Source organism: Staurois parvus, unplaced genomic scaffold (genome assembly GCF_062004578.1).
Source record: "Staurois parvus isolate SC_StPar_1 unplaced genomic scaffold, SC_StPar_1.0 ptg000719l, whole genome shotgun sequence".
In the NCBI taxonomy this organism is placed as follows: domain Eukaryota; kingdom Metazoa; phylum Chordata; class Amphibia; order Anura; family Ranidae; genus Staurois; species Staurois parvus.
The window spans coordinates 1,420,467-1,446,425 of record NW_028318515.1 but is presented as its reverse complement, the minus strand read 5'-3'; the positions used below and the strand labels follow the sequence as shown (position 1 = coordinate 1,446,425).

The window sequence follows — 25,959 nt, the reverse complement described above, 5'->3', positions numbered from 1 at the left end:
AAGCAGTGGCCACAATCCTCTCACCCAGGACTTTCCTAGAGAGAGACCTGACCTCCCCTGCCGTCACACACCACCGCCTAAGTAATTTCAGGCACAGGGCAGCATAAGTCGAGAGCTTACCATGTCTGACCCTCAGGCTTCTCACTGGACCACCACTCTCCCAACAGCTCAGAAAAGGACTAAACCAGGCCCGAAAAAGGCCCACCCATGCAGGCGGTCTCTCTGCAAGCATGTTACCAAAGTTATGTTTCAAGAACATCAAAGAGAAAAAAACAATTGGGTTGACCATGCCTAGGCCACCCTCCCGCCTGGATAGGTAGGTCACATTCCTCTTAACAAGGTTCAACAAGGTTCAGTCTGCTCCCCCATAACATCTGGAAGAAACTGTAGACCCTCGTATAGAGAGACTCTGGCAAGAGACAAACAAAACTAACATATAAAAAGACGGGGACCAGGTAAGTCTTGATCAAATCGACCCTTTCCCTTAAGGAGAGCCGCCATCCTTTCCAGCATCTTACTTTGACCTCGGCATTGGTCAGCTTGGCCTCCCAATTTGATTTGCTGTAATCATCTGAGCCAAATTCAATGCCTAAAATTTTGATCTTTCTCTGAGGCTCCGGGAAGGCATCCGGAAGTGTAAAGCTCTCACCTTCCCTACCCATCCAGAAAGCTTCACTCTTATCCTGGTTGACCTTGGAGCCAGATGCCTCGGAATACTGCTCTATCACCGAGACCACCTCCTGCGCCTCTTCGGACCCAGAGATAAAGACAGAAACGTCATCAGCATAGGCCACGACCCTCCAAGGCAAACCCCCAGAAATGCCCACCGGCGCCCCGCCCAATGCCCCACCATCCAGCCTTCTCACAAAGGGGTCAATGGCAAAGACATAGAGCAAGGGACTCAGAGGACACCCCTGGCGCACCCCAGAGCCAACCTCAAAGGGACGTCCAACCCAACCATTCACCAACATGAAGCTTTCCGCCTCTTTATACAAAGTTTTAAGCCATCCAATAAACCTCCCCTCCAAGCCATACCTGTCAAGAAGATGCCAGAGGTACTCATGATCAACCCGATCGAAAGCCTTTGCCTGGTCCAATGCTAGCAGATACTTTCCACAATCATCAGCTCTGCACCGCTCCAGAACCTCCCGGACAGCTAACACCGCTGTAAATGTGCTCCTGCCCTGAGCCGAACAGTGCTGCTGACCTGAGAGTAACTTGTCTGCCACTGACGACAGGCGCCAGAACAATATCTTGGCCAGAATCTTCCTATCGACATTGAGAAGGCTAATGGGGCGCCAATTCTCAATCATCAAAGGATCCTTACCTTTTGACAGTAAGATCACAGAAGATTGTCTCATGGAGGGAGGGAGTGACCCCTCCTCCAGACAGCAGTTGAAAACCTCCGCGAGATGAGGTGCCAAGCTATTTTTAAAGGTCTTAAAAAACTCTGCCGTCAAGCCATCTGGTCCTGGTGTCTTTTTTATGGCCAGACTATCTATGGCTTTGACCACCTCTTCTACTGTGATCTCACCAGTCAAACTTGCAAGCGAAATGTTCCCCTCCAGACCTGGCGTAGTATCCAGAAAGCTCAACATCCTTGCCCGGTCGAGGTGCTTCTTCCCCAAAAGCTCCTTATAAAAAGACCTCGAGACCTCCAAGATCCCTGACCTGGATTTTGCCACGGATCCCGTACCGTCCCTCAGGCCAGTTACCGTCTTAACTGCTGCGCTTTCCCTGCAATTCTGGTAAGGGTCGGGTGAATGGTACTTCCCATAATCCCTCTCCAGAACCAGGGAAGCGAGCCGGTCGTACTGGTACTTTTTGAGAAGAAGCTTCACCTCCGAGATGGCCCCAGGATCTCCACCATTGGAGACAAGCTGGTCAAGCCTCCTCCACAGCTGCTGGTAGGCAATATACTTATCAAGCTGTTTCTTTTTACCTATAGTCTTGAAAAACCTGCTGAACCGCACTTTAGCAAGCTCCCACCTGTTAGGAATGGACTGGCCAGCAATGGTGGGACTCACCTGCCTTTTGATCTGCAGTACCAGGGCTGGCCAGCGGGTGCTCCCAGCAATCAGAGATTCAACCTTTCAGCCAGCTAACACCTGGAACTGATGATGCTGGGGTATTTAAGGGATGGCCAGACCCACAGACTCTGCCTTGGTGTTGTGTTTGTCCTGGGCCCTGTATCTGTCCTGCATCCTGTTTCTGTCCCTCTGCCTGACCCTCTGTACTACGCTGCTTGTTACCTGTTTTGATCTCTGGCTTGTGACCCTGACCATCCCTCTGCCTGACCCTCTGTACTACGCTGCTTGCTACCTGCTGAACCTGGCCTGTGACCCCGACCATTCTCTGCTTGCTCCCCCTGTACCTACCTGCCCAATTGATATTGACCCGGCCTGCCTGACGACGCTTGCTTGTATGTACTGTTATCTGTGGGTGGTTTGGTTTGGTTTGTTTGCACTGTATTATGTTTAGTATTGCACTGCGTTTATGTTTGTATGGTTAGTGTTAATAAATTGTATTGTTTATCACATATCTGAAGTCTGCGTTTCCCTGCATCAGTCACACACCTCTGGTCATACCTGGGAGCCCTGACATTACACCAAGGCCAATCCTGACCAGAAGTGGCTGCACAGGGAAGCCATCTTGGCTTGTTGATGGGAAGGATGGATCTTGATGAGGTTGAATATTTATATCTGCTAGTGTTTGATGACAGGGAGTATGCTTATCAAACTCTGAAGGAGTATACCCAGGATGAACTGCTAGAATGTATACGGCTCGCTCATGTTCTAGTAGATCAGGGCACAGAGTTCTCTGAGGTGCAGCCTTTGATTGAGGTTTGTGCTGAGTTGGTTTCATCTGGTTCCCCCGAATGCAGGGATGAATTTTTGCCACCATTTAGTGCAGACCAGGTAGAGTCCCTGGTGTGGTTATTAGAGGATGATGTGGGTTACTTTCTGGAGCGTTATTCCACATGTTCACCACAGACACTAAGAGATTGTATAAACGCAGTACAGTCATTGACCAGACAGGCTTTGTGTAAGCTCAGCTTTGTTCAACCCATACTGCAGACATGGACAGATTTGTTGCACCCAGCCTCAGTCAGCTTACAAAGACCCAGTCCTGCTTCTAATCTATTTCCTCAAAACTCTATTCCTGCATTCCCAACAGCTCCTCCTGCCCTGCTATCTACCGCATGTCAGTACCCTGTTCCCACTCGCTGCACCTATCCTGCCTTTAACCCTGTAAAAGAGCCCTCTGTAGCAACCGCTCCCTCTCCTGTTCCATCCTCCAGTTCTTCTCTGTCTCCAGCTGCTCCATTCATTTGCAGACCTGCGTTTACTTGCAGTGCTCCAGTAGTTAAAACCAGAAAAAAGCGAAAATTCTTTCCAACCAATACCATCCTGCCAGTATCCAAACCGGTGAGCCTGCCTTCCGTGGTTCAGCCTGAAGCCTCTACTCAGCCTGAAGCCTCTACTCAGCCTGAAGCCTCTACTCAGCCTGATGCCTCTACTCAGCCTGATGCCTCTACTCAGCCTGATGCCTCTACTCAGCCTGATGCCTCTACTCAGCCTGATGCCGGTACGCAGCCTGATGCCGGTACGCAGCCTGATGCCTCTCTTCAGCCTGATGCCTCTCTTCAGCCTGATGCCTCTACTCGGCCTGATGCCTCTACTCGGCCTGAAGCCTCTACTCGGCCTGAAGCCTCTACTCGGCCTGAAGCCTCTACTCGGCCTGATGCCTCTACTCGGCCTGATGCCTCTACTCGGCCTGAAGCCTCTACTCGGCCTGAAGCCTTTACTCGGCCTGAAGCCTTTACTCGGCCTGAAGCCTCTACTCGGCCTGATGCCTCTACTCGGCCTGAAGCCTCTACTCGGCCTGATGCCTCTACTCGGCCTGAAGCCTCTACTCAGCCGGACGCCGGCATTCAGCCTGATGCCTCTACCCAGCATGATGAACTGATCCAGCCTGACGATCCTATTAGGCCAGTTGACTCGATGCCCGCTGTTGATCCAGATGATCCGGTACCTGATCCGGTGCCCGCTGTCGAGCCAAATGACCTGATGCCTGGTGACCCAGTGCCCGCTGTCATACCTGGTGACCCGATGCCCGCTGTCGAGCCAGACAATCCGGTACCTGATGACCCGGTGCTCACTGTCGTGCCTGTTGACTCGGAGCCCACTGCCTTGCCAGATGACGCGGTGCCCGCTGTCGAGCCAAATGACCTGATGCCTGGTGACCCAGTGCCCGCTGTCCAGCCAGACGATCCAATGTCTGACCCAGTGCCCGCGGTCATACCAGTTGACTCGGAGCCCACTGCCTTGCCAGATGACGCGGTGCCCGCTGTCGAGCCAAATGACCTGATGCCTGGTGACCCGATGCCCGCTGTCCAGCCAGACGATCCAATGTCTGACCCAGTGCCAGCGGTCATCCCAGTTGACTCGGAGCCCACGGTTGTGCCTGGTGACTCGGTGCCCGCCGCCCCGCCTGGGGGCCTGAGACCTGTCGTTCCGCCTGGGGGTCCGGCGCCCGCCACTCCGCCTGAGGGTCCGAGACCTGTCGCTCCGCCTGGGGGTCCGGCGCCCGCCACTCCGCTTGAGGGCCCGAGACCTGTCGCTCCTCCTGAGGGTCCGGCGCCCGCCGCTCCGTCTGAGGGCCCGAGACCTGTCACTCCGCCTGGGGGTCCGGCGCCCGCCGCTCCGCCTGAGGGCCCGAGACCTGTCGCTCCTCCTGGGGGTCCGGCGCCCGCCGCTCCGCCTGAGGGCCCGAGACCTGTCGCTCCTCCTGGGGGTCCGGCGCCCGCCGCTCCGCCTGAGGGCCCGAGACCTGTCGCTCCGCCTGGGGGTCCGGCGCCCGCCGCTCCGCCTGAGGGCCCGAGACCTGTCGCTCCGCCTGGGGGTCCGGCGCCCACCGCTCCGCCTGGGGGCACGATGCCTGTCGCCCCGCCTGGGGGCACGATGCCTGTCGCCCCGCCTGGGGGCACGATGCCTGTCGCCCCGCCTGGGGGCCCGACGCCTGTCGCCCCTCCTGGGGGCCCGGCGCCCGCCGCCCCGTCTGGGGGCCCGACGCCGGTCGCCCCGCCCGGGGGCCCGGTGCCTGCTGCTCCGCCCGGGGGCCCGGTGCCTGCTGCTCCGCCCGGGGGCCCGGTGCCTGCTGCCCCGCCCGGGGGCCCGATGCCTGCCGCCCCGCCCGGGGGCCCGATGCCTGCCGCCCCGCCCGGGGGCCCGATGCCTGTCGCCCCGCCCGGGGGCCCGGTGCCTGCTGCTCCGCCCGGGGGCCCGGTGCCTGCTGCCCCGCCCGGGGGCCCGGTGCCTGCTGCCCCACCCGGGGGCCCGATGCCTGCTGCTCCGCCCGGGGGCCCGGTGCCTGCTGCTCCGCCCGGGGGCCCGATGCATGTTGCCCCGCCCGGGGGCCCGGTGCCTGCTGCTCCGCCCGGGGGCCCGGTGCCTGCTGCTCCGCCCGGGGGCCCGGTGCCTGCTGCTCCGCCTGGTGGCCCGCTGCCTGCTGCTTCGCCTGGTAATCCGATGTGCCTCTGCCCGGACTCCTGCCCGATGTGCCTCTGCCCGGAGTCCTGCCCGATGTGCCTCTGCCCGGAGTCCTGCCCGATGTGCCTCTGCCCGGAGTCCTGCCTGATGTGCCTCTGCCCGATGTGCCTCTGCCCGGAGTCCTGCCCGATGTGCCTCTGCCCGATGTGCCTCTGCCCGGTGTGCCTCTGCCCGGTGTGCCTCTGCTCGATGTGCCTCTGCTCGATGTGCCTCTGCCCGGAGTCCAGCCCGGTGTGCCGCTGCCCGGAGTCCTGCCCGGTGTGCCAGTCTTTGATATCCCGCCAGTTACCAGACCCGGGCGGTGGAACATTTTGCCCAGCTAGGACTGTTTGGAGCGTCCTGAGGCCGCTCCTTGGGGGGGGGGGTACTGTTAGGAATGGACTGGCCAGCAATGGTGGGACTCACCTGCCTTTTGATCTGCAGTACCAGGGCTGGCCAGCGGGTGCTCCCAGCAATCAGAGACTCAACCTTTCAGCCAGCTAACACCTGGAACTGATGATGCTGGGGTATTTAAGGGATGGCCAGACCCACAGACTCTGCCTTGGTGTTGTGTTTGTCCTGGGCCCTGTATCTGTCCTGCATCCTGTTTCTGTCCCTCTGCCTGACTCTCTGTACTACGCTGCTTGTTACCTGTTTTGATCTCTGGCTTGTGACCCTGACCATCCCTCTGCCTGACCCTCTGTACTACGCTGCTTGCTACCTGCTGAACCTGGCCTGTGACCCCGACCATTCTCTGCTTGCTCCCCCTGTACCTACCTGCCCAATTGATATTGACCCGGCCTGCCTGACGACGCTTGCTTGTATGTACTGTTATCTGTGGGTGGTTTGGTTTGGTTTGTTTGCACTGTATTATGTTTAGTATTGCACTGCGTTTATGTTTGTATGGTTAGTGTTAATAAATTGTATTGTTTATCACATATCTGAAGTCTGCGTTTCCCTGCATCAGTCACACACCTCTGGTCATACCTGGGAGCCCTGACACCACCATTCCGACTTACTGTTGCAAAAATCCAGAATAGTTTCCTGAGCCTGAAATAATTCCTCAAAGGATCGTCTCACCTCCTCATCGTCCAGCAGGGCCGAATTCATTCTCCAGATACCCCTCCCCTTCAGTGGTGTATCTGAAGCATTCAAAGTCACAGTTAACATAAGGTGATCGGAGAACTCCACCGCCTGACACATAGGTGCCGAGAAGTTAGAGTCCCCCTTTAAAAAAAACCTATCTATTCTACTCTCACACTTACCTCTCCTATACGTGAAGCCCGTGCTGTCCGGGCTGCGCTTAATTAAGGCATCCTCCAGACCTGCTTCCCTGACTATCTTATTCAGAAAAACACTGTCATATCCCAGCCTGTCATTGGAGCCTTTCCTGTCCTTGGGCCTAGTAACGGTGGTAAAATCCCCTCCAAAGACAATCTGCCGGGACGTAAAAAGGAAAGGCCTAATCTTTGTGAAGAGGCATTTCCTATCCTACTTAGTCTGAGGACCATAGATATTAATGAGCCTTAGCTCTTGCCCCCTCACAAGGACGTCCAGGACCAAACACCTTCCAATCTCAACCTCAATGATCCGCCGGCACGTTACCATGCCGGAAAAAAGCACCGCAACTCCGCTGTAAGGCTCAGCCGCAAGAGACCAAAAGGAAGGACCACGCCTCCATTCCCTCTTAGCCAGATGGACATCGGCCAAACTACACAACCGGGTCTCTTGCAAAAATAAAATGTCAGCTTCCATCCCACTGAGCAAAAATAAGGCTGTACTCCTAGCACTTACAGATTTTAGGCTGGCAACATTAATGGTTGCCACTTTTAACGGAGCGGGAACTGCCATTAAGATAATGGAGGTGGACGTTTCTTAACCTTATCCTTCTCTGATTCAGCAGGGGGCCTAGCCCTCTTGAGAGACCCCCCAGCCTCCTCATCTTCCATGGGGGAGAGGGACCCAAAGTCCAGCTCATCCCCTGAAAGTATGTCAAACCTATTACTCAGCTGTAAATCACCTGCCTCTAAAGAGGACACAGAGGAAGCAGGGGATAACATAACCTTACGCCTACCCCCCTTTCCTACCATAGACCAGTTTACCTCCTTACCACCCTTGCCCGAGAGACCCCTACCCTGATCAGGACCCCCACCCCAATCAGGACCCCCCGACCCACCTCCAGAGGCTACAGAGCCCCTACGACGGCGTGGAAGCAAAACCGGAGGAGTGGCCACTGAGGGCCTCTGGGACCCTCCTATCCCTCTAGCTATCTCCCTACGCTTTCTACGAACCGGGGGAACACGCACACAAGGATCAGACGGCACCTGGGAAGATGTCGAAACAGGGGGAGATATTACAGCCGGGGGAGGTACAGACACATTAGGGGACACACCTGGTGTCACTGGCATAGGGGTATCAGAGACACCCAAAACGCTAGGAGGTGGGTCCGCACCTCTCTCCTCCGAATCCATCCTCTCTAACTCCTCCTCAATCCCAGGCAAGTTGTGCAGTGCTTCAGGGCATTGATTATATGAGTGACCCATTCGTAAACATAGGTTGCACCTTATGAGGTTACAATCCCTAGCTACATGACCTATGTCCTGACACAGGGAGCACTTCAACACTACACAAGATTCCGCAAAATGCTCCCTGCTACCACACCTGTGACAAACCTTTGGTTGCCCCGCATAAAAGACAACCAAGCGATCTTTACCTATAAAAGCTGAAGTGGGTAAATGCTTCACTACGTTATCCTCCACGTGTAGCCTGACCGTAGCTGACCAGCCCCCCGTCCAAATGCCCCTGTCATCTAGGATTTTCCTTAAGGGGGCCAACACATCACCAAAACGCCCTAACCATACTGCTATATCTGCAGGCGGGATGGATTCGTTACGAACCAATATCGTCACATTTTTAACTAAAGGCTGCCTAGATACCACCTTGGGCGCAAGGTTTTCCCACCTGGGGGTCCCTCTCCACTCCCCCTCATATCTCATCCAGAAAAGATCTAAGCCTTCTGCCCTTTGGAAAGACACGTCAAATTCCCCCGTTCCCACTGGGGCTATAAAGGCAAAGATGTCTGAAGCCGTGAAGCCCATCTCAAGGATCCTATCGATCACCTCCCTCCTGCCTGGGGGGGGGGTTCCCACCAACCCACCGTATTTGCACTACATTTCTCCTTTTAGTAGGGGCAACAGATCTCCCAAGCTGAGTTATTGGTGGTCTTACCGCACCCTGCACACCCCTCAGGGCCGCGGAGTAGTTCATGACCCTGGCTGCAGAAGTTAGGTTTGCCTCTGCTCCAGCTGCCACATTACTAGCTGTAACTGACATCCGTGGAGAATCTGTGCTGCTACCAGCAGCTACCACGGTGCCAGCCGAGACCGGCACCCCCTGGAGACCCGCAACACCCCCAGACCCCACAGCCAATGCTGCGCCAACCGGGACAGATACCCCTAGATGTGAGTCAGCACCATGCCCCCCCACCGGCAAGGAGCCAGACATAGACACTAGCTGAGGAGATGCCTCCATTTTCGCAGAGGCTCCTTTCAGCTGACAGCCGGCCGGAAATGCAGGCACAGGGAGAGCCATGACAGCTTCCACTGCCGGCAAAACACCGGTCGGAAGCGCCAATGCAGGGGGGACCACAACAGACTCCACCTGCACAATACCAGCCGGGATCACTTGTGCAGGGGGAGCCACCACAGGCTCAGACACCTGCACCGCATTGCCCGGAGCAAGCAATGCAGGAGCCGTGACAGGTGCCATCTCCAACAACGAACCAGACAGGATGGCCACCGCAGGGGGACCAGCGAGGCACCTCGGCACCGGTAAGTCACCCGCCGGGATAGCAAGCATGGGCGAGGACCCAGCTGCCTCAAAGGCTCCCCCCGGCACCACACCGACCAGGACCGCCGATGCAGAGGGAGGTACAACTGGACCCAGCGCCTGCACAGCGCCGGCCGAAACACCCAACGCAGGGGGGAACATGACAGCTCCTATTTCCGGCAAAACACCGGTCGGGGTATCACAAGCAGGGGGAGCCGTGACAGGGTCAAAAGGTCCCGCTGGCATACTGCCAGCCAGGACCGTCAGTGCAAGGGGAGCCATGACAGCTCCTGTCACCGACACACTACCGGCCGGGGCATTTACTACCGAGGAAGCCATAACATATGCAGAGTTTCCCACTGGCAAGGTACCAGCTGGGATACCTACAGGGGAAGCCACAAAAGACCTTACCCCTGGCATAGTGCCAGCTGGGACTGTCGCCCCCCCCAATTTCCGCAGGAGATTCCACACAACTAATGTCCCCATTATGCACAGTCTCTGCCAGAGGACAAGCTTTCTCCTGCGGCTCCACCACTATCCCCCCTGGCTCCTGCGCTTTCTTTACCAGCGAACTGGGCATTCTTTCTAGGTGCACAAACACCAACTTTTCTTTTTCCATAGGCTTTACTGCCTTCGGGCAAAAATCCTCCTCCCCATCCTCAATATCCTCCGACAAGAAGGAGAAATTCCTGCCCCCCAATGGGGACTCCAACTCCGATATAAATTGCATCATGCCGGCGCTTTCCTCCGGTCCCTCCAGGGATCCCCAATCCGGCCGTTCCTGCTGCTGTTGCTGCTGCTGCTGCTGAGGTGAGATGGATTCCGGCTCCATACTTTCCACTGCTGACACACACTCCCCAGCTTGCTGTAAGCCGCTAGACGCAGGTTCACTTGCATCTCCAAAGGAATCTGACAGGTCTCCCAAAGATCCTTTCTCACTGGTCTGCCCTCTTGCTGCTGCCAGAGACCGCTCACGGGCATGCCTATAACGATCTTCATTGCTATATTTCTCACGAAAAATCCCACTTGCTGCCTTTAGGGAGGAGACCAAACTGGCCTGCTGGCGTACCGCCAGCTCCATGGACTCCAATTCAGGACCCATCACTTGCTTCTTAGCGCTCCTGGCCCTCTCAAAGCTGGCTTTAAACCTCTTTGGGTCTCCCTTCATTCTGGTCAATTTCTCCTCCTCTCTTCCAATCCGGGCCACATGGGCCGCAACACGGCCTCGGTAAGAGGCATATGACTCATTCCTTTTGGGCCCTTTTCCCAGGTCCTCAATGGGTGGTAGGCCAGGACCGGTACTCAGTGCCTCTGGGGAAGGACCCCCACCTGGATCACAGCCGGGCTCCGCCATGGAGCAAAGGGCCTAGACCCAAAATTGAGTCCCAGGCCCAGATGAGGCATCCACAAACCTCAGAGCACTCACACACGCTGCTTCCAGTGACCACACCCACAGGAAACAGGAAAAGGAAGTTGGATGCTCCCAAAGTGCTGTATCAAAGCACATTCATAGAAAGTTATGTGGAAGGGAAAAGTGTGGAAGAAAAAGGTGCATAAGCAGCAGGGATGAGAGGATTGTCAGGAAAAGGCCATTCAAAAGTGTTGGGGACTTTCACAAGGAGTGGACTGAGGCTGGAGTCAGTGCATCAAGAGCCACCACACACAGACGGATCCTGGACATGGGCTTCAAATGTCGTATTCCTCTTGTCAAGCCGCTCCTGAACAACAAACAACGTCAGAAGCGTCTTACCTGGGCTAAAGAAAAACAGACTTGGTCTGTTGCTCATTGGTCCAAAGTCCTCTTTTCTGATTAGAGCAACTTTTGCATCTCATTTGGAAACCAAGGACCCAGAGTATGGAGGAAGAATGGAGAGGCACACACTGCAAGATGCTTGAAGTCCAGTGTGAAGTTTCCACAGTCTGTGTTGATTTGGGGAGCCATGTCATCTGCTGGTGATGGTCCACTGTGCTTCATTAAGTCCAGGGTCAAAGCAGCCATCTACCAGGAGATTTTGGAGCACTTCATGCTTCCTTCCGCAGGCGAGCTTTATGGGGATGCTGACTTCATTTTCCAGCAGGACTTGGCACCTGCCCACACTGCCAAAAGCACCAAAACCTGGTTCAATGACCGTGGGATTACTGGGCTTGATTGGCCAGCAAACTCGCCTGACCTGAACTCCATTGAGAATCTATGGGGCATTGCCAAGAGAAAGATGAGAGACATGAGACCGAACAATGCAGAAGTGCTGAAGGCCGCTATTGAAGCATCCTAGTCTTCCATAACACCTCAGCAGTGCTACAGGCTGATAGCTTCCATGCCACGCCACATTGAGGCAGTAATTGCTGCAAAAGGGGCCCAAACCAAGTATTGACTACATATGCGTGCTTACAGTTGCAAGAAAAAGTATGTGAACCCCTTGGGATTACGTGGAGTTTTGAATGAATTGGGCATAAAATGTGCTCTGAACGTCATCTAAGTCACAACAATAGAAGAACACAGTCTGCTGAACATAATACTACACAAACATTAGATGTTCCCATGGTTTAATTGCACATAACATGTAAACATTCACAGTGCAGGGAGGAAAAAGTATGTGAGGCCCTAGCTTAATGACTTCTCCCAGAGCTAATTGGAGCCAGGAGTGAGCCAACCTTGACTCCAATCAGTGTGATGATATTGGATGTGTTGCTGACAGCTGTCCTGCCCTTAAAAAACACACACCTGTTTTGGGTTTACTGGTTTCAAGAAGCACTCTCTGATGTGAACCATGCCTCGCAGAAAAGAGCTCTCAGAAGACCTATGATCAAGAATTGTTGACTTGCATGAAGCTGGAAAGGGTTACAAAAGTATCTCCAAAAGCCTTGATGTTCATGTGTCCACGGTAAGACAGACTGTCTACAAATGGAGAAAGTTTAGCACTGTTGCTACTCTCCCTAGGCATGGTCGTCCTGTAAAAATGACTGCAAGAGCACAGCGCAGAATGCTGCATGAGGTAAAGAAGAATACCAGAGTGTCAGCTAAAGACCTACAGAAATCTCTGGCACATGCTAACATTTTTGTTGATACATCTACAATAAGGAAAACATTAAACAAGAATGGAGTACATGGGAGGACACTACGGAGGAAGCCATTGCTGTCCAAAAAGAATATTGTAGCACGTTTGAAGTTTGCAAAAGAGCACCTGGATGTTCCACAGCACTACTGGCAAAATATACTGTGGACAGATGAAACCAAGATTGAGTTGTTTGGGAAGAACACACAACACTATGTGAGGAGAAAAAAAGGCACAGCACACCAACATCAAAACCTCATCCCCACTGTGAAACATGGCGGAGGGAGCATCATGGTTTGGGGCTGCTTTGCTGCCTCAGGGCCTGGACGGATTGTTGTCATTGATGGGAAAATGAATTCCAGAGTTTATCAAGACATTTTGCAGGAAAACGTACGACCATCTGTCCGCCAACTGAAGCTCCGCAGAGGATGGGTGATGCAACAGGACAATGACCCAAAGCATACAAGTAATTCTTCAAAACAATGGCTGCCACAGCACAGAATACGCCTTCTGGAGTGGCCCAGTCAGAGTCCTGACCTCAACCCGATTGAAATGCTGTGGCATGACCTTAAGAGAGCGATTCACACCAGACATCCCAAGAATATTTCTACACTGAAACAATTTTGTGAAGAGGAGTGGTCCAAAATTACTCCAGATCGTTGTGCAGGTCTGATCTGCAACTACAGGAAACGTTTGGTTGAGGTTATTCCTGCCAAAGGAGGGTCAATCAGTTATTAAATCAAAGGTTCACATACTTTTTCCTCCCTGCACTGTGAATGTTTACATGTTATGTGCAATTAAACCATGGCAACATCTAATGTTTGTGTAGTATTATGTTCAGCAGACTGTGTTCTTCTATTGTTGTGACTTAGATGACGTTCAGAGCACATTTTATGCCCAATTCATGCAAAACTCCACGTAATCCCAAGGGGTTCACATACTTTTTCTTGCAACTGTATACTTTTCAGAGGTCCAATATTGTTCTATGTACAACCCTTGTTTTATTGATTGCATGTAATATTCTAATTTTCTGAGATTGTGGATTTGGGGTTTTCATGAGCTGTAAGCCATAATCATCACAATTATGACAAATCACGGCTTGAACTATCTTGCTTTGCATGTAATGAGTCTATCTCATATATTAGTTTCACCTTTTAAGTTGCATTACTGAAATAAATTAACTTTTTGCACGATATTCTAATTTTTCGAGTTTCACCTATATATAGCGCTGTGCTTTGGCAACAATACAGGGAATTTGTGTCCCGTTCCTGCAAAAATCGAGCTCAGCCATTCATAGGAAGCCTAGCATTTTCATGAATGAATACAAAGCATCCTCTGACTGAAGTATAGACCGTGATATCATCTGCCCACCTCTCCACCTCAGCCAATCAGAGGAAGCTTTGTATTCATAGTTCCTGATTTTTAAAACTCAGATTACTCACACACTTACAAACTTACAGTAAGTGGAACAGAGGGAAGTTCCTCTTCATGAACTTCGTGATTTAACAATGAAACTGCATCCATGTCTGTTTTTCCATCTGCCACTGCGTGAGGAGTTACAGTATCTCCAGCTGGTGTGACATTGTTTGCTGTTCAGTAAACACAATAACTCAGATTAGATACATATTATATGATTTCCAGTTTTATTTACCAAAGTTCTGGAACACAGGGGAGCAGATGAGAAGATGAAGATTAAAATCACAGGAAACTTACTGTCACTAGGTTGTTCTAAAAGGTTTGTCTTCTCAGACTGCTCAATCAGCTCCTCCGTATCATCACGGTTAGTTTCTTCTTCATGTAAAACACCATTTACTTTCAGGAGTTCTTCAGGTTCTAAAAAGGCAACAAAACATTCAATGTTTTAAAGTAGAGCTAAAGGCAAAACTTTTTTTTTTTCATTTTGGATAGAGTAAGGGAGGGCTATAACCCCGTCCTATTAGGGAGATTTACCTTCACTTCCTGTCTCACAGTGAAAACAGGATGTGAGAAGAAATCTCTGCAAATTAGAATACTCTCTTGGTCACCAGAATTAGTGTCCCCATTAAAAAATTTCCCCTCTGTTACCTTTCTGGGGACCATCCAAAATTTGGGATTTGCTATTACTTTCATTTTCAATGACATTGGTAAACAGAACAAATAGAGAGGGTGAATCTCCATAACGGGGATACAGAAAGCAATAAAAACGGACAGGAGTTCTAATCCATCTCTACTTTGTCCAAAGCTATTTGAACAACAGTCTTCTCATAAGTTTATTTGTGAATTTGGCGTATTTTATGCATTATTTAACTATAAAAGCCCCCTTGTTTAGACATTCTAAATCCCTGAGACCGCAGCTGTGCACCGCCATCTTGGATGTTATGATGTCAGCAGCCCATGTAACTAACATGTTCCTAAAAGGTGAATTTATCCTTTAACCACCTCCCGCCCACCATATAGTAATATGACAGACGCAAGGTGGTTCTCTCGTTCTGGGAGGACGTCATATGATGTCCTCCCATTCTCACCACGCATGCGTGGCTCAGGGAGCATGCAGAGCGGCGATCGGTGGTGCGCTGTGTCCCTCGGACACAGCGGTTCACCGATCACGGAAAGAGCCGAAGATGTCGGCTCGGTCATGTGATCAGCTGTGTTCAATCACAGCTGATCACATGTAAACAAGGAAATGCCGGTTATCGGCATTTCTCTCCTCTCGATGTTACGCTGACAGCTCAAGAGGAGAGGAGAGCCAGTAATTGGCTTTCTGCGGATGGGACATGTACACTGATCATCAGGGCACTGAAAATCAGTGTGCCCTGATGATCAGTGTAGCCCCAGCAGCGCCAACTGTCAGTGTCCATCAGTGCCTTGTGTCAGTGCTCATCAGTGCCTCGTGCCAGTGCCCATCAGTGCCACATCAATGCCACATATCAGTGCCTACCAGTGCACATCAATGCCACATAACAGTGTCCATCTGAGCTGCCTTTCAGTGTCACCCATCAGTGCCAATCAGTGCCACCTATCAATGCCAATCAGTGCCGCCTATCAGTGCTGCCAATCAGTGCCACCTATCAGTGCCAGTCAGTGCCGTCTATCAGTGCCGTCTATCAGTGCCAGTCAGTGCTGCCTATCAGTGCCGCCTATCAGTGCTGCCTTTCAGTGCCCATCAGTGATGCCTGTCAATGCCCATCAGTGATACCTGTCAATGCCTCCTCATCAGTGCCCATCAGTGCCACCTATCAGTGTCCATCACTGCAGCCTCATTAGCACATATCAGTGAAGGAGAAAAATCACTTATTTACAAAATGTTATAACGAAAACTAAGAAAAAAAAAATTTTTTTCAAACTTTTCAGTGGTTTTTGGTTTGTTTAAGAAAAAATAAAAAACCCAGAGGTGATTAAATACCACCAAAATAAAGTTCTATCTGTCACAAAAAAATGATAAAAATTTCATATGGGTACAATGTTGCATGACCGCGCAATTGTCATTCAAATTGCGACAGCGCTGAAAGCTGGAAATTGGCCTCGGCAGGAAGGGGGTATAAGTGCCTTGTAGGCTAGCGGTTAAAGATAGGTAAGTATCCAGATTTTTTTTTTCTATAAAGGTTAGGCAGGATTGGTAAGAGGAAGGAGGAGAGAACATTTTAAGAATATTTAGACTTAGGCTTTTCTTCCACTTTAAAGCCCAACTCTAGAGTGGACAGTCCCCTTGGAGTACACCGCCAAATCTGTATATTTTTCTTATTTTAAAGCGCAACTTCACCCAAATGGGGTAGTTCAGCTTGTTTGCCTCCTGCCCACCTTCATTCCCACACTTGGCATTTTTTGGGGGGAGCGGGTACCTGGTTTTGAGAGGCACCCACTCCCCCTTCTGGTAAGATTGTTGCAGCAATCTTTCGGCCCGTCCTCCTCCAACACCCCTGCCTCCCCCCATCCAGCATTCTGGGAGACAAACAGATCCTAGAAGACTGTGGAACCAGTCACACAGTGCAGTGCAGCCCATGCATGCGCAGTAGGAAACCAGCTGTTTCCCTTACCCAAGATGCCGGCTCCTGCTCCCAAATCTGACTAAAGAACTGGCTAAGGTGAGAACATTGTTGGATCCCTGGACAAGTAAGTGTCCTTATATTAAAAGACAGTAACTACGGTATTTGTAGCTACTGACTTAATTTTTTGGGGGGAGCTCCACTTTAATTAACCATACTTTTTTTTTTTTTTTTTAATCTCTTCAGTCCAGTCATCTGATGTCCCCCAGTCCTCATCCTGCAGAAGTGCTGAGTAAGGGCCCATTTAAACCACATCCATTGGGATGCATAAAAACCAACTGAAATCCATTGTTTTGAGATTGTCTGCATTGCTTTGATATGCACTGAAAAAAAAATGGAGCATTCTGCATTTAGATGTAGATCACCATGCTGCAACATGCTACAACACACCTTGGCACATCACAGTACACTGCAGCGCACATTAGGGAAAACAAAATAACTTTCTTTGGCTTTTGCTGTGGAGAAAAATGCACATTAAAAGGTACTTTCACACTGATGTACTTTTTATGCAGCTTTGGGCCCTTCACACTGATGCCCCTTTAGTGCAGCTTCGGGCCCTTCACACTGATGCACCTTTTGTGCAGCTTCGGGCCCTTCACACTGATGCACCTTTTGTGCAGCTTCGGGCCCTTTCACACTGATGCACCTTTTGAGCAGCTTTGGGCCCTTCACACTGATTATTATTATACAGTATTTATATAGCGCCAAAAGGTTTGCTCAGCGCTGTACATTATAGTGGGGGACAATACATGAGACAATACAGTAACAAAACAATACATGAGGGGTTCGAGAGCCCTGCTCTTTCGAGCTTACAATCTAGGAGGGAGGGGATAGTGGTACAGGAGGAAGTGGCTGTGGGGGATGGAGTGGTAGGAGGAGTGGAGGAGATCGGCTTTTAAGTGAGGGTGGGGTAGGCTTCCCTGAAGAGATGGGTTTTCAGGGTGCGCCCGAAGGTGAGGAGGGTAGGTGACAGTCTGATGGATTGGGGTAGAGAGTTCCAGAGGATGGTGGAAGTCCTGGAGAAGTCCTGCAGTCGGGCGTGGGAGGAGGAGACCAGGGAGCTAGAAAGTAGGAGGTCTTGTGAGGAGCGAAGATTATGGGTTGGGTGGTATTTGGGTATCAGGTCGGTGAGGTAGTTTGGGGCAGCGTTGTGAATGGCTTTCAATGTCAATGTTAGTATTTTGAATTTAATGCGTTGGTCAATCGGGAGCCAGTGGAGAGCATGACAGAGGGGGGTGGCAGAAGTGGAGCGGTTGGTAAGGATGATGAGTCTGGCCGCTGAGTACAGGATAGCCTGTGTTGGGGTAGGCCGGTGAGAAGGGAGTTGCAGTAGTCCAGGCGTGAGATAGTAAGGGAGTGAACAAGTTGTTTAGTAGTGTCTGGGGTTAGGAATGTCGTATCTTGGAGATGTTTACGGAGGTGGAGCCTGCATGAATTTGCCAGCGATTGGATATGGGGTTGGAAAGATAGGTTTGAGTCTAGGGTGACACCTAGAACTTTGGCTTGCGGGGTGGGATTGATGGTGGCGTTCTTGGTCGTGATGGAGAGGATGGGGGGGGGGCGCGGGCTGGGGGGAAAACTAGGAGCTCGATTTTAGAAAGGTTCAATTTGAGTAAATGGAGCGACGTCCAGTCTGAAATGTCGTTTAGCAGGTGGGTGATACGGGCGGAGACTGGAGGGGTGAGGTGAGGGGTGGAGACGTAAATTTGCGTGCCTCTATCAGCATAGAGGTGATAGTTGAAGCCGTGGGAGTGTATCAGTTTGCCGAGGGAGGAGGTGTAGATGGAGAAGAGAAGGGGCCCGAGGACAGAGCCTTGGGGGACCCCAACAGAGAGGGGGAGAGAGGGGGAGGTGGTAGCGTTACAGGTAACGCTGAAGGAGCGTTGGGATAGATAGGAGGAGAGCCAGGAGAGAGCAGAGTCTCTGATGCCAAGGGAGTGTAGTTTATTAAGGAGGAGGGGGTGGTCAACTATGTCGAAGGCCGCGGAGAGGTCAAGGAGTAGGAGGACTGAGTAGTGGCCATTAGCTTTGGTGGTTAGCAGGTCATTAGTGATTTTGAGTAGGGCGGTTTCGGTGGAGTGTAGGGGACGGAAGCCAGACTGTAGAGGATCGAGGAGGTTGTTGCCAGTGAGGTGGGAGCTTAGGAGATTGTAGACTAAGCACTCAAGGAGCTTGGATGTGAATGGCAGCAGGGAGATGGGTCTAAGGTTGTTCAGGTCGGTGGGGTCCAGGGAGGGTTTTTTGAGTATGGGGGTATGTGCGCGTGCTTTTGGGGGGAGGGGAATACGCTAATAGAGAGGGAGAGATTGAAGATGTGGGTGAGGGAGCGTAGGATGGAGGAGGAGGGTGACCGGAGGAGTTGTGTGGGGACAGGGTTAAGGGGGCAAGTGGTGAGGTGGGCTTCTGAGAAGACCTTAGTGACCTCCTCAGTGGTAGCAAGGCTGAAGGAGCGGAGTGTTGGGGAGGTTATAGTGTGCGGGATGTTAGGTGTGGTGGGGGGCAGGGCGGTTGCGAGGTCAGAGGAGGGGAAAGTTGATGGGGTAATGGTGGGAGGGAGGCTAGGTGGGGAGGTAGATTGAGTATTGGCAATGTCCTTACGGATTGCGTCAATCTTGTTTTGGAAGTGATTGGCAATCTCGTGGGCGGTGAGTGAGGTACTGGGTGGGGGGGGGGAGAAAGTAGGGAATTGAAAGTGGAGAAGAGCCGGCGAGGACAGGTGGAGAGGGTGTCGATGAGGGTTACGAAGCAGGCTTGCTTGGCGGCGTGGAGGGAGGAGGTGTAGGTGAGGAAGACGGAATTGTAGAAGGAGAACGCTCGAGGGGATCTGGTTTTGCACCATAATCGCTCCAGCGCGCGACTGCGTCGTTTGATGCACCTTTTGTGCAGCTTGGGGCCCTTTCACACTGATGCACCTTTTGTGCAGCTTTTGGCCCTTCACACTGATGCGCCTTTTGTGCAGCTTCAGGTCCTTACACACTGATGCGTCTTTTGTGCAGCTTTGGGCCCTTCACACTGATGCGCCTTTTGTGCAGCTTTGGGCCCTTCACACTGATGCCCCTTTAGTGCAGCTTCGGGTCCTTTCACACTGATGCGTCTTTTGTGCAGCTTCGGGTCCTTTCACACTGATGCGTCTTTTGTGCAGCTTCGGGCCCTTCACACTGATGTGCCTTTTGTGCAGCTTTGGGCCCTTTACACTGATGCGCTTTTTGTGCAGCTTCAGGCCCTTTCACACTGATGCGCCTTTTGTGCAGCTTTGGGACCTTTCACACTGATGCGCCTTTTGTGCAACTTCAGGCCCTTCACACTGGTGCACCTTTTGTGCAGCTTTGGGCCCTTTTTATACTGATGCGCTTTCGATGCATTCCCATTGACATGGGCATGCATGCAGGACTTTTCAAAGCGCAGCGCACCTGCAATTTGGAGAGTTATGTAGGATGTAATGGGGAATAGTTTTCACATGCTTTTGTTGCCCTGGAAAAAACAGCAAAAGCATACCAGTGTGAAAGGGCCCTAAGGCCCCTTTCACACGGGTGTTCCATTTTTTTCACCAATTCAGTCATATTTTTTCAAGAAAAAATGGATCAGTTCTCATCGGTTTTTCATCAGTTTACATCAGTTATTCATCACTTTACATCGGTTTTTCATCAGTTTACATTAGTTTGTCATCGGTTTACATCCATTTTTCATCTGTTTATATCCGTTTCTCATCCGTCTACATCCATTTTCTGTCTGTTTACATCCGTTTTCATCTTTTTTTTGTCAGTTTACATCGGTTTTTTGTCCCGTTCCATTTTTTTAACAGGAGAAAAATAAAACAGATGTTAACGGATGTGGACATTAACGGATGTAAACAGATGATCATCCATTTACATCCGCAAGTCCATAGAAATACATGGGTGTCCTATTTTCATCCGTAAACGTACAGATGAAAACCGGACATTCATAACAACCATGTGAAAGGGGCGTTGGTGCAAGTGCATTTAATGCATACTAAACACAATGCACATGGTGCAAATCCAGCACTGTGTGCGCTGTGTCTGGCACGCATTCAATGCACTTGAATTGATGTGTGCTAATGTATATTTTTTCACAGCAGAAGCTAAAGAAATGTATTTTGTTTTTCCTAACACGTGCTACAGTGAGCATCGCATGGCATGACAATTTGTGCGCCATTTTCTGCACATGAAAAGAAAGAGCAGTACACAGACAGGAAGGAATGTATCTGCACTCTAGAATCACAGATGTTTGCATACAGTTGTGGCCAGATGCCTGTACAGTGACAGTGCTGCTGTAACCACGCATCCATGCAGCTACAGGAACGGATGAGTAGCCCTGGATGATGAAGTGCCGCTGGCAGTGGTGTATTTAGGTTTTGTGCTGCCCTAGGAAACACAGAAATTGTGCGCACTGTGACGAGCGTGGTGCCCGACCCCAGCCCTTCTCACCAACCCATGACAAATGACCAGCCAATCTCACACCGGCTGTCACTTGCGTAACAATGCCACTCTCAGCTGCGCCCTGCACGAAGATTTTCCAGCTCGCGGGACCACAATCTATGTGCCAGCAGCATGAGAGCGATTGTCACTGGGTTATTCAATTAACCCTTCAAACTCCAAACTGCCACCAGATAGCTTTTAGCCTATCAACCTTTTGACCATGTTAGCAAGAACAAATGTGAACAATAAGTGTCTGTAATACACACTGTCACCACAGACAATTATATTCAGAAGATTTTTATATACAGTAGTACTCTTCAAGAGACAGGGATTCTTTAGTTTGCGTTAAAAGCTTTAGAGACAATTTCAACACTTTTCAAAATAGAGTTTATTACTAAAAAGGTCAAAATGGTGCAATTAAAATATTTACAGAAAAAGATGTTCCAAAGACATAAAGAGAACAATAAAACAACAGAGAAATAAAAGAAAGGAGTTCAGAAGGCAGAAGACTTGCAAAGTCCTGATTTTAGCAGAGTCCAATTGTCCGAGCAAAAACGTCGCCTTGGCTCTCATGTTCATTAAGATGTTCCTTGGTTGATGTTAAATGAGAGCTCCCCTTAACAACTCCTGTCATCCCCTTTTCTATGATATCAAGGGGGTGTGGACCAAGACCAACTGACCAATAATCCGGTTTAGGGGATGTGTGCTAGGAGGTCACCAGATTTATGACCAAGTTCCAACTACAGTTTCATACTAATATTAACAAATTCCAATATGTGCAGGTGGTATTCTAGCATCTGGCAGGTTATTATTCAGAATTATATTTCGAACCCAGGGATACCAAACACAGTGTACCTTTGTCACCCAGGAGGCAGGAGACTGCTTTCTCCCTTTTTCTATGTGCTAACATAGTCAGGTATGACCTTGATTTGTTCAGTATGATATTCCCTATTTAAATATATACCTAATATTAATGTGCCCTGTTCCTTCTGAATTCTGTGAATGGTATGTGGAATTGTTACATGTGGAATAGCCTTTTTATGGCACGCTCTACATTTCTAGAGTTCTAATGACCTTTCAGGTCAAGTGTAACTGCTTGACTGAGTTATTGTTTTATGATAGGGCAGAGGAAAGTGTTTTTATGGTTTGTGGAAACAGACATCCTGCCAAGACTAAATATCTGTTTACAGTCCTGAACACTAGCGGCTATTTGTGTTTTCATTAAGATAAGAGACTCTTTTGAAGTTCGTTAAAAGTTACAGCTACAAATTGTATAGTTTGCAAAGGGGTAAGGTGAAGAATAGGAACACTGCTCATAAAACCAAAATGCTGAGGCCTTAACAAGATGGCTGTCACGTACAGCTTCCATGTCTCTATTGCGCCCAATTGTTACACGCCCCCCTCCCCATCACCAGCCAGCATTTCCCCTCCCCCAGGCTGGAACACCTCTCCCATCCACAGCCAGCATCCTCCACTCTGCTCTCCCTGGATCCCTGCACAGACAATGGGTAGAGACGAACTCCAGCTGCTCCCAGGCAGCACTCACTAATCAGCAGAGGCTCCTTCCTTGTCTAGCTGCTCAGCTCCTCCTATCTACCAACTCTGGTCTGCATGTGCCCTGCATATCAGGCGACCACCATCCTCTTGCAGATTGGATCCCATGTAGCGGAGACTGCTGCAAGCCTGCAAACATGACAGCTCCAGTGTACCACTGCCACACGTGTCACTTCTCCAGGGGGCCAAAACCACCCCCTGAAAAATGCCACCCAAGTGCGTGACTGCTTTTTGCAACATTTCCTCTAAAAGAAAAGTTTTGTTTTTATTGTTCTTTTACTTACACACTGTAAAAGAACAATAAAATACAATACTGTATTGACCCTTTTTTATATAATAAAACTTATAAAAAAAAAACCTTTGCTTAAAGGAGACATTTGGGCAAAGTATTTTTGGCCATATTCCTCTTTTGGATCACAGGAGTACGCTTACCTTTGTTCCCCTTTGACCCAGAATCAGATGACAGCAGGCTACAGCCCACTGTCACCTGATGTGGTGGAGCTGCTCCTGGCCCTGGAAAGATTCCGACAATTTTGTAGGGATCCACCTAGCTGCCTGGCTCCGCCTTTCAGCACGCCTACCCACCCCTTCCCAAGTCCTGGGGCTACAGTGAGCCCTGGAGGAGCAAAGCAGAAAGCCGTGACTGACATCCATCACTCTCCTCTACAAGACGGTGAGAACTGAGCGATCAGCAGTTATGTGATCGCTCAGGTCTCATGCTCAGGACCAGCCATGGACAGATGCAGTATCAGAGCCATGCTGCAGCACAGAGTAGAATATTTTTTTCTATACCCCATAGTTCTCCTTTAAAGGATAAGTGTCAGAACATAGAATAGTCCTCGGCCACATTCTGAGACATTGTTTCCTGCCTAATCCCTGCACTTTACTAATGCTGAACGCTGTCACCTCAGCGATCACAGCACACACACGATCTGTAGCACTTCAGATTTCTCACCGACTTCTATTTCCAGCTCCACTTCTTCCTCCCTGATTCTTTTAAAGAAGAACAGAGCTGAGGTCCCCTCCTCGTCGGTACTCTCATTGAGAAAGCGCAGCAGCTTCTCCTCTTGCTCTCCGTTGTTCCGGTTGAGGAGTTCCTCGAAGCACGCCGAGTCTGTCAGGCCGAAGCCGCAGTACACCCGGTCCCGAATCCATTCCAAGCGCGGATCGTCCAGCGACATCTTCTACGTTCTCGCCAGCTTGTTAGCGTGGGGTCGTTATGGTAACGCCACGCTGCCGGCTCTACATTCTTCCACATGAAGAGCGGAGACTTCGCCTCGTGATCATTTCTTCATATCCTTCCGCCCAGAAAGAGCTACACGGTTCTATACTGCACTACTTCTGTAGAGAGGAACTAAATCCCAACTTGGCCTGTTAACCACTTGCTCTCTGGAGTATTTACCCCCCACCCCCCCTTCGTGACCAGGCCATTTTGTGCGATACGGCGCTGCGTTACTTTAGATGACAATTGCGCGGTCATGCAACATTGTACCCAGTGGTGTATTTAGGTTTTGTGCTGCCCTAGGCACCACTAAAATTGGCGCACCTCCCCTCCCCATGCAGAGAGAGCCTGACATTGATTAACCAAGAACACCCCTGCCCTCCACTCGAGCCTTCCACTACCACTGCCCCCCATACACCAGCCACCATCCCCCATGGCGAGAGAGAGAAAGACTCTCACCTTCACAGCTCCGGACATCCCTAGGAATGAGAGTCGGGCTGTGCATACACCGTCATGAAACCCACAGCATCTCTCTGAACCCACCAGGTCACCATGCCGCGTGTGTCCCTTCTTCTGTCCTTTCTTCCAAGGGGCAGTGCTGCCCCCCCCTGAAAAATGCCGCCCTAGGCAAATGCCTAGTTTGCCTTGTGGTAAATACACCCCTGGTTGTACCCAAATTAAATTTACATCCTTTTTTTCCACAAATAGAGCTTTCTTTCGGTGGTATTTGATCCCTGTACAGTTTTTATTTTTTGCGCTATAAAGAAAGACCAACAATTTTGAGAAAAAAATAACAATATTTTTTACTATTAACCACTTGCCTACTAGGTACTTATACCCCCTTCCTGCCCAGGACAATTTTCGGCTTTTAGGTCTCTTACACTTTGAATGACAATTACTCAGTCATGCAACACTGTACCCATATAAAATGTTGTCCTTTTTTTCACACAAATAGAGCTTTCTTTTGGTGGCATTTAATCAGCACTGGGTTTTTTATTTTTTGCACTATAAACGAAAAAAGACCAAAAATGTTGAAAAAAATGTGTTTTTCTTAGTTTCTGTTATAAAAATTTTTAAATAAGTAATTTTTCTTCATAAATTTTGACCAAAATTCATACTGTTACATTTCTTTGGCAAAAATAACACAAATCAGTGTATTTTAATTGGTCTGTGTGAAAGCTATAGAGTCTACAATCTTTGATACCAATCATTGAAAATTGATCACACCTGATGTACTGCCGTCCCGTCTCATTTCTTGAGCCACTAACAAGCCAGGACAGTGCAAATACCCCCCAAATGACCCCTTTTTGGAAAGTAGACAGTCCAAAGTATTTAGTAAGAGGCATGGTGAGTTTTTTGAAGTTGTAATTTTTTCCCACAATTCTTTGGAAAAATAAGATTTTTTCCCCACAAAATTGTCATATTAACAAGTTATTTCTCACACACAGCACAGGCATACTTGCAATTACACCCCAAAATATATAATCTGCTACTCCTCCTGAATATAACGATACCAAATGTGTGAGACGTTTCCACAGCCTGACCACATAGAGAGTCCCAACATGCAAGGAGCACCATCAGGTGTTCTAGGGACAAAAATTACACATCTAATATCTTGACTATCTATTACACTTTTGAAGGCCCTGATGCATCAGGACAATGGAATTACTAACAAAATGACCCCATTTTGAGAAGCAAACACCCCAACGTATATTCCATGAGGCATGATGAGTCTTTTGAACATGTCGATTATTTCCTAAAGTTTTCAGAATATGCAGGAAGAAAATTAAAACGTATTTTTTTTTTTTACACAAAGTCCATTTATAAGATATTTCTAACACATAGCATGTACATACCACAAAATACAACCCAAAATACATTCTGCTACCTCTCCTGAGTATGGCAATACCAAATATGTGAGACTTTTCCACAGCCTGGCCATATACAGAGGCCCAACATCCAAGTAGCACCTTTAGGCGTTCTAGGGGCAAAAATTACACATCTAATTTCCTGACAACCTATCCCACGTTTGAAGGCCCTGGAGCACCAGGACAGAGGAAACACCCACACAATGACCCAGTTTTAGAAAGCAAACACTCCAACTTATTTTTTATGAGGCATAATGAGTTTTTTGAACATGTCATTTTTTTCCACAAGTTTTCAGAAAAAGTGGACAAAAAAATGAAAACTTTATTTTTTTACATAAAGTTGTCCGTTTATAAGATATTTCTAACACATAACATGTAAATAACACAAAATACACTCCAAAATACATTCTGCTTCTCCTCTGGAGATTGGTAATACATGTGTGAG

The 25,959-nt window shown here is 49.8% G+C and overlaps 1 protein-coding gene across 1 annotated transcript in view; it reads right to left on the bottom strand.

Annotated features, from left to right (window-relative positions):
* The window catches only part of DNAH10 (dynein axonemal heavy chain 10), a 272,004-nt gene extending 248,377 nt beyond the window's left edge, over positions 1-23,627 (bottom strand). Inside the window, exons 1-6 of the mRNA XM_089653648.1 lie at positions 23,380-23,627; positions 14,126-14,245; positions 13,871-14,001; positions 9,771-10,725; positions 8,760-9,682; positions 519-746 (exon numbers count right to left, since the gene is read on the bottom strand). Coding sequence (XP_089509774.1) covers positions 519-746; positions 8,760-9,682; positions 9,771-10,725; positions 13,871-14,001; positions 14,126-14,245; positions 23,380-23,605 — 2,583 coding nt within the window. The 5' untranslated portion in view covers positions 23,606-23,627. The remainder of the gene's footprint in view (positions 1-518; positions 747-8,759; positions 9,683-9,770; positions 10,726-13,870; positions 14,002-14,125; positions 14,246-23,379) is intronic.
* Positions 23,628-25,959: the final 2,332 nt, after the last annotated feature.